The following is an 8,700-nucleotide window of genomic DNA, read 5'->3' on the forward strand; positions in this document are numbered from 1 at the left end:
CGTCCGGGCTGTGTCGCCATTACATTCAATTCTCCCAATGGAAAACAGGCGTACGCCGAGTAGCAAAACAGCTGTACCTTTTGACGTGCCACAAAACCCAAACACCGAGGACAGCCACTTGGCTAAGCGAGCATTGTAAAGAGACACAGGCCCAGCGGTAATGACATTAATTTGTAAAGGATTTTTACTATTAGTCGGCACTGGGTCTTCTTATATGCCAGCCTTGCACATTTTGTTACTGAAGTTACTCGAGTTGGTTTCGTATTATGACAGGAAATTGATGGAAAGGTATGCCTTTTTGTGTTGTAATTTTAGTTAGCATAGCTTAGCTGCCGAATCGCCGCCGCACGACAGGGCGTGATTTAAGGTGAGGCTAGGGGTCGTACAAAATGTGTCTGGAACAGCGAGTATTTCATTTCGGTGCGTGGGAAATGATTTTCCTAAGAATAGGTTAGTTTTATGAAATTGAAACCTACGGGTCGATTCGATGATTTCCCAACGAGTGCATGCTAAGCTCGCATTACTCTTACCAAGCGTAACCCCACAGACACTCATTTTATGTATGCGTGTCATTTAAAAATGATATTGTACCGCAGGAATTTCAGAGGTTCTTGGTGTCTTGTATGTTTCAGACGGATACGCAGATCAGTTGCACCAGATCTGTGTGTATTGAAAAGTCTGACATTAAGTACTTTGAACTGGTACATTTGTGGCATGTAATATCTTTGGACATGTGCCTTTTATCGGATTTGATCAGCTTGTAAGCCACCGCACGATGTAACTTATTCATCGATCATGATAAGTAAACGCTTTAGTTTGTTCCCTGAGTGTATGTTGTGCTTTTGTAGGAAGTACCACTAAAGACAGGAAGTATTATTGTCGGCTCGGCCATGATTGAAGATGTATTTTTTTGTGCGATATACCTAGTTCCCTTGCTAATCGACCATGGCATTTCCTTTTCAGTATTGCGAGGAGGTTGGTTTGATGTGTGTGGCTACAAGTCCAGAGGCACCATGAGTGCAGAGTTGGATGCACTTACTGTGGTGAACCAGCTGCGAGATCTTGCTGCAGACCCCCTAAACCGAAGAGCCATAGTAGAAGATCAAGGCTGTCTGCCTGGTCTTATCCTTTTTCTAGACCATCCAAATCCACAGGTTGTCTATTCGGCACTATTGGTAAGATACCTATTTTGTTTCAGATTACCGTTGATTACCATTCATGTAGAGGTTGTGTAAACAAAGAAATTACTGTGCAAACACAATAGCTTACAAGTTGTAATCAGTGATTGAATTGTTAGAAGCGATCCCGGTTGATTCTGTAAATAAGCCGTTTCGCCACAGCATCAAAACACATTTCACTCTGGTCCGAAGGCCACTTCACCCACCGCCTTCCACTGTGTCCCATGTGGCAGAATTAATCTGTAGGTTGAAAGTAATGCACAATAGTGACACCCCCTGGTTATTAACGGTATCGACATAATCTTGATGATCAACTTGCTCCCAGCAGCAGCACCACCACCGCCCGTTTGTCTACCGCATGACTTGCAGTGTGAATACACTTTCAAGTGGTTTTATGTAATAGTTTCTCCTTGAGGGTGACCCATGAAGTATAAGCACAGTGTATTTTTTTTTTTTTTTGTGTTATGTAACATATCAACTACTGAACATGCGCACCAGCATAAAAAGCCCCCCTTTAATATGATCACAAAGGACCTATGCAGTGGCATCTGTTGAATAGATAACGGTTGCCCTTGTCTTTGCAGGCCGTGCGATACCTGGCAGAATGTCGAGCCAACAGGGAGAAGATGAAGGGGGAGCTGGGCATGATGCTGAGTTTGCAGAATGTCATGCAGAAGCAAGTTTCTGACAGTGGCACATGACACACATACACGCATAAAATATATATGCACAGCGTGCACTTTTGCCACATAAAATCTGAAACTAGGGTTTGTTTTGTTTTGCATGGACAATATATGCTTGTGTGCAAATTTCAGTGGCAGTATGACATCCTTGTGCTTGCAGTGACTGATTAAAGGTGAATTAGAATGGGTGGTAAATTTAATTTGCTGTCTCTGCAGGTTATATATTTGCATATGCTTTACCAGGCTTTGCGATTTCTCGAGTGTACCGACATATTTTGAAAAATGTAGATTTCTACTTCATCTTTGTTTTTTAGTGTGAAGCATGCACGCCATTTTGAAGAGCTGGTTTTATGTTGTGTAACATTTTTTTTTTGGAAGCTTTTCATAATATTTATCTCAAGTTCCAACTACAGCGCAGCAGTGTTCTCTTGTGGTGTTGCTAAAAGACTTGTTGAACCAGCTGTCGCCTTATCCAATCAGGGCTGGCATTTGCTCGCTTGCACTTGCACTTTCGGTTGACGATTGCCAGACAGTGGAAACACATGGCTAATTGGTAGTGCCTAGCGTCATCACACAGAACAGGTGTGAACCTAATTATTATACATGAAATCAATTGAAACATGAGGCGTAGGTTTGAATATTTTGCAAAGAACTAGGGGGCATCAAAGTCTCCGAGGGCATCATTGCTAGACAGCTGATGTTGCACGTGGTTGCTGTTGAAGAATTGATGACTTGGTGACTTCTAATGCTGCGTAGCCTGTGGGGATATCCCAGAGTCCCTCGTGGAGTATCACTGTTGTCACTACAACTGTAACCGACTTCATAAAGCAAGCTGCTGCTTTGATTTGTTTATTTTTTTCCTAAAAGAGCAGTAAAAACCAGACCACAGCGCAGCAAAAAATTTAATTAGCACATATTTTTTTGTATATTTTGCAGAGGCAAGCAACATAGGGGGAAACGTATTAGAGGGAAGGCCTGTGGAAACAGAATGCTTGCAGATATTTTCTCACAGAACGGACAAGTCATCAGTCAGTTAAACCATGTATTTTTATTGTTTAGAGCCAGGATTTGTCTAGGCTGTTGAATTATTCTTCAGACCATTAATAGTCTCATTTTAAGAAAGAAAAGCCATGAGTTTCTATTTTCAGCTCAGCAGCATTCCAACCACACAGACTCTCCTGATCTTTGCAGGTCCCTCATAGTCATGTAATGACTTAAGAGATCTCTCTGCTGGATTATCATGCACCAGAATATCAATGTTCTTAATGATGCAAACAGAGCCAGTCCTTGTCTAATAATAGATGCACAAATGTTTCAAATTAGGGTTAGGGAAACAAAAGTATAATCTGTAAATATTGTTCAAAGATTTTTTTTTTCCTCGCTTTTTCTAAAAATGAACCATCTATTTCCTCGTTCCTAAGGAGCACGTCCCCCGGGGAGACCAAACTCCTGGCCTCGGAGATCTATGAAATTTTGCAGTCAGCTGGAAAAGAAGAGGCCGAACAGGCCGAAGCAGCAGCTGCTTCCTGCCGACGCAAAGCCCAGTTCTTCCTCGGCTCAAACAACAAAAGAGCCAAGACTGTGGTCCTTCACATTGATGGACTAGATGACTCAGTAAGTGGTCAGAAAGTTCATGTCAGAAGCAAGACTCTAGTTGACATGTTAGACATCACACAAATGTTTTAGCCCTTTAGAAACATAGGTGCAAGTGTGTTTGATCCACTAAAGCCAATGTGTCCAAGAGAATAATGGTGTTTCTTTGCTCTGTAACTGAACAAACTGCTAGAGAAGCCTTAATGGAGAGTGTGCATTTCTCTCCTAGGTAAATAAGTAACTCTTATGTCTAATCAGCTTTTGACAAGTACATGTGTTTAAAAAAGATTGTTTCAAGCATTACCCTCTGGCGTCACAATGTCAAAATCTGCACCAAAGAAGACAATGTCAAAAGCTGCACCAAAGAAGACAAAACAATTGATGGAATGAGGGACAAGATTGCTATAAGGAAATGGAAATGCTTTAAATTTCGATGTATTGACAGTATGTAATTCTTTGTCATGTATTTCATGCTTCCTACATTAACCTGAATAAGCTGCGGTTTTGCTCCGAAACAACTTCAGCATATAGTTCTACCCATTCAGTTAATTAATGTTGTGAGCCCTAAAATTTACAGTCATTCACAAGCGGTGCAACAACCTCTCATGTTCGAGTGGGTTGCGTGCCTATGACAGTGATTGGGCAGGAGGGGTCAGTGTTGCAAAAGTGGAGTCTTACATTGTTTACTCAAGAACAAACTACATACCTAACCAAATATGAGTTGCACAAATGCACAGTGCCTGCTTGAAGGCACACAGTTGCTGTGGCCTAGGGCAGAAATGGGAGCAGGCCAAATTTATTTATTTTAAAACCAATAAGGTGTTTTTTTCAATATTAAGGCAGTATATCTTTTACCACTGTGTGCTCCTTCAAAACATCTGGGTGAGCAGATTTGTTCTTTTGGTTGGTGAGTAATATTTTCTGTAATTATTTTAACTCTGACGGTGTAGATCAGTTTTTCGAGCCTCTTGTTTCAGTTTATAACCCGATTACTTGAGAGCACACAAATGCACAGAGAACTGTCAGCACATCCTGATGATGTCTGTCCAGTGTGTGGGGGTGGAGAGGGGAGGGTGACAGGGTAGGGTTTTAAATGTCAGCCATTGAACAGCAGGACAGTGAGATTGAACCTGAATGTTGCTCTGCTGGAAGCTTGCACCTAGCCAGATTACATTTTAGCGGACAGACAGCTGCTGCTGAGCAGCATCACTATCATCTTAGCAGAGAAACAACAACAAGTCAGCTGGAAGCATTGATATGTAGTTTGCATTTGTGATTGTGATATCGTTTATACCTTTGAGATGCTAAATAATACAGATTTATGCCATTTTTTGGCCTACTTCACTTCCAGTTCATGTACTCTGACAACTCTTCTCAGACTAACATTTTTTCCCACATCTAATCGTTTCTTTTGTGCCGTCCCTCTCCTTTGTCAGACTCGGAGGAGCCTTTGTGAGGAGGCCTTGTTAAAGATACGTGGGGTCATCAGCTTCACCTTCCAGATGGCTGTGAAGAGATGTGTTGTCAGGATCCGCTCTGACCTCAAAGCTGATGTAAGGGTAATGAATGAGGAAATGAAACATTTTGACCTCCATGTATCCAGTTTCAGGGTATTGATTTTACTGTCTCTGAAAAATGACTTTGAATACAGTATATGAGAACTACAATGTCCACATATCTCTCAATCCCACAGTTGAAAAACAATAGCTGACTATGGTCTTGCAGTATTGATTACCCATCATAAAGCTTTATATAGCCTTCCCAATTTTTTTTTCTTGACTGGATGTTGCTTTATGTGTGATTTATATGCTTCTATAGCTGCTTGTCCATGTCTCACATCTTTGTACCTTTAAACTGAATATGACAACCGTAATCTCCTGAGAAACTAAATGTATTTATACAAATCCAGTCATAGACGAAATGACACATAGGTGTTATTTCAATAGAATAATCATAGGCTTGTCTTAAATCGCTGAAAATATATCACGAATATATCAAATAAAAGCAGTGTGAAAACAGTGTCAACGTGTACTGAGAAAAGCAACATTGTGGTTCCCGCTCCCAGGGACTCCAAAGTATTTTTGTTTGATTTAAAGATGCCTGACGGAAGTTGTTTGTTTTTTCCTCAAAGGCTTTGGGCACAGCAATCAACTCAACTAAAGTAATGAAAGCACAGCAGGTGGTAAAGACGGAGGATGGAGGAGAGGTAAGGACAGCAGAGAAAGTCAGGCCGCTGATAGGTCAGTGTGCTCGCTGTGTGCCCTGGACAGGGAGTGTGGCCGGCCCAGCCTGAGTCTTATTCACACTGACATGATTAGCTAGTCACATCTCTGCCTCAGCCTATAGGCAAGTTGCTTTTTGACAGTTGAGCTTTTTTTTTTTTTCACTCAAAAGCGCTCATTTACCACAGTCGATATTTTTTTCCAGATGTTTTAAATAATGTCTTTTTAAAAGAAGGTGGCTGTCTTAGGCTTATCAAAGTGTAAAAAAAAGAAAAAAAAAAATTTAATACATTTAGAAATTATCTGCAAGAATTTGCCAGCGTGTGTACACCACAAGTGATACCCTGTGCGACCAACAGGGGGCAGGAGAAGCTCAGTCATTTGTGGTTTGACTTAGGGTTAAGGTGATTGTTTGGCTTCACACTCCAGCAGTTGCGCTTTTTAAAATCTTTTTTATATGCAGCAGGAAATCAAGCACTTGGGAGACCTGTGCCGCTCATGTTAATTTAAAACTAACTTTCTAATGTGTCTTAAGTTGTTTTAATTAGTGTACAATAAAATCGTTTTCTTTTGGCAGCTGATAATGCCATTCCAGGAGGACTCAGCAGTGCTGGTAGAGGAGAACACGGACATCCCAGATTACCTGCCAGAGGAGGAGAGTCCATCCCAGGAGCAGGACAAGGCCGTCACACGTGTCGGATCCATCACAGACGGGATCGGCTGGCTGAACACCGCAGCCAACTTCCTGACTCGCTCCTTCTATTGGTGACCGCCTCCTGTGCTCGTTAGCAGCTCTTTTTTTCCACCCTCAACTACTATCCAGCTGCAGCATTGGCTTCTGTAGGCTCATCCTGGAGTAAGCCCTGTCTCACGGCCCTATTCTAGGCTCCAGTTCCGTCTGCAAAGCACACAGAACAAACGATGCAACAAGTGCTGGACTGCCAAGTGGATCCCGCAATAACTTTGTATATATGGAGCTACACATCCCACTACTGGCTGTATGTGCACAACAGTATGTTAGCTGCGTACGCATCTCACTAAATATAGCCAGACGCGTTGTAATCAGCCGACACCAAATAGCATTCTGGAAATGCATGTTGCAGCATTTACAGGTTTTAACACATGGCAGGCAGACTTCATTATTATTAGGTTAATTCGCCCTTCCTTTAGTTTTGGGATATTTTTTTCAGCATGTATTTAGTTGCATTTCTCCATGTGTTTATTTCCAGCCGCCGTGCTTTTTACTAAATATATTACTGTCACCTTTTTTTTTTCTTTAATCCTAGACTTACTTTCTCATGTTGTCATGCTTTCCTCATGGTTTTTAGAATGCTTTGAGTCTCTTATGCCAATCTCGCCTGATTGCCTGGATCCTTCATTTTTTGTGTGTGCCTTTTTTTCCTTCAGCTTTCCACTGTAATTATTATTTATTCCTCATCACAACTTCATTTCAACAATGAGATAGCTCAGAGCCTGTCCAATGTAACATTCGTGCTTCTCAGGTGGCCTTTGGCAGGGGCCGGCCTCTTCCGGGCTCCTAGCTCACCAAGGGACGCCGCTTGAGTAGAGTTGGTCAACTAGACACTGGCAAAGGGCTTTAGCTCATTCAGCCACTTGCTCACTTGCAGTATTATGTACGGGGGGACGGATTAGCCGACCGGCTGATTAATAAACCGCCCCTCCACTGCATCTAGCTGTGTCTCACAAATCAGGACTCCAAATGCCATGGCGATGAACTGACTGACAGCTCTTTGTGTTGACTACACAATCTTCAGGCTACCTCTTCTCTAACTCTCAGTCTCTCAAGTATTATGATCTAGATGTCGGAGGCAAACATGGAAGAAGCCTGCTCGTAATTACTCGCCGTTGTCACCTGGAATCCCACTGACATTATCAGTAATTTATCTAGTTTTTTTTTTGGTTTGTTTTTTATTTTAGATTAGCCAGCAGTGTCCTTAAAGTGAAGATTCTGTTGGTGCAGCTCACACACACGCATACAGAGGACTCACTAATGCTGTCATACGAGCAGTAGTGTTCTACTGTATAACGGAGGTGTTATGTACATTTTGTAAATGGTGCCTGATTCCCAACGGTAGTGTATGTAAACGTATGGTCTTTGGAATAATTCTCTTACGCCACAAATTCGACAAATATTTGTAGCAGCATAACATAGTTTTTTTTTTTTATTTTTTTATTTTGTTTTTGTTTTTTTTTCCCCCTTCACAAGCCCTCACAATGCAGTCACTCACACAAGGTTTCATAGTTATCTCCTCTGACTTGTGTAGGTCATTAACAATTATTATCCAGTGCTGACTAGGTGTCTTTTATTGTTTCGATGGTGCAGAAACGTCACATTTAGTTGAGGTCATAGTGTCACACCAATGACCTGGTTAACCTGTTTCGAAGGTGGCTCGTCCCTGAACAAGCAATAACTGACATTATCCATAGCAATTCTAATTCTGCAACATCCTTCTGTGTCGTGTGTGTGATGTTTTTAAATAAAAGATCATTATCAGTATTACATTCAAGCATCTTTTCTTTATTTGACTTGCATCATGTGATTTCATTCTGATATTTGGTGTCTCAATCTTTTATCCAACACAAAATACTTGAACTCGTTTATTAGAATTGTCCTAATGTGCTGATGAATGTGTGATTTCGCTCCCGTTAGACTAACCAACTCTGTTTTGTTGACAGAGCAGTGTACTCAAAAATGTATCTTAATGTTGTACAGACTTAACTGGTCAACAGATGTAATATACTGTAAAACATAACATTGTAGATTGCCTCACAGAGTTAATACAATTGATGATGAAACTACGAGCCGTCTCGCGTGTCTTTATTTTCAGAAAAAATTCTTTGTAATACCAAGTCAAGCGTAAACATCAATTCACAGCATCACACTTGGCCCTCTGTAAAGTCAATTTGTCCAGGAGTCCTGGTCACATCGACGCTGTTGACCTCACTTTGTCAAATCATATTGCTGAGGGCAGCAGCCGTTCTAAGCGGAGGGATGAAATTCAG

The 8,700-nt window shown here is 41.4% G+C and overlaps 1 protein-coding gene across 3 annotated transcripts; it reads left to right on the plus strand.

The window, feature by feature from the left end:
- Window positions 1-23: 23 nt before the first annotated feature.
- Window positions 24-8,496, plus strand: armc1 (armadillo repeat containing 1). 3 transcript variants are annotated; one of them, XM_086151292.1, is made up of 7 exons: window positions 24-157; window positions 964-1,175; window positions 1,763-1,854; window positions 3,283-3,475; window positions 4,891-5,007; window positions 5,586-5,660; window positions 6,254-8,496. In XM_086151292.1, exons 2-7 carry the CDS (start codon window positions 1,014-1,016, stop codon window positions 6,443-6,445), a joined length of 831 nt encoding a protein of 276 aa, XP_086007418.1. In that variant the 5' UTR covers window positions 24-157; window positions 964-1,013; the 3' UTR covers window positions 6,446-8,496. The 3 variants fall into 3 exon arrangements, with proteins under 3 accessions (XP_086007418.1, XP_086007417.1, XP_086007415.1); XM_086151291.1 differs by having other exon boundaries at window positions 45-367; XM_086151289.1 differs by having other exon boundaries at window positions 46-288.
- The last annotated feature ends 204 nt before the right edge of the window (window positions 8,497-8,700 follow it).

The sequence above is a fragment of the Fistularia commersonii genome, chromosome 8 (genome assembly GCF_037954325.1).
Source record: "Fistularia commersonii isolate RoL2024-O1a breed Wild chromosome 8, RoL_Fcom_v1.0, whole genome shotgun sequence".
NCBI classification, from domain to species: Eukaryota; Metazoa; Chordata; class Actinopteri; order Syngnathiformes; family Fistulariidae; genus Fistularia; species Fistularia commersonii.

Bases quoted from the DNA above. Each gene is read 5' to 3' on its own strand.
- armc1 (XM_086151292.1), top strand. From the start codon at position 1,014: ATGAGTGCAGAGTTGGATGCACTTACTGTGGTGAACCAGCTGCGAGAT. The intron at 3,476-4,890 runs GTAAGTGGTCAG...CTCCTTTGTCAG, and splicing joins TTGATGGACTAGATGACTCA to ACTCGGAGGAGCCTTTGTGA. The intron at 5,008-5,585 runs GTAAGGGTAATG...TTTTCCTCAAAG, and splicing joins GCTCTGACCTCAAAGCTGAT to GCTTTGGGCACAGCAATCAA.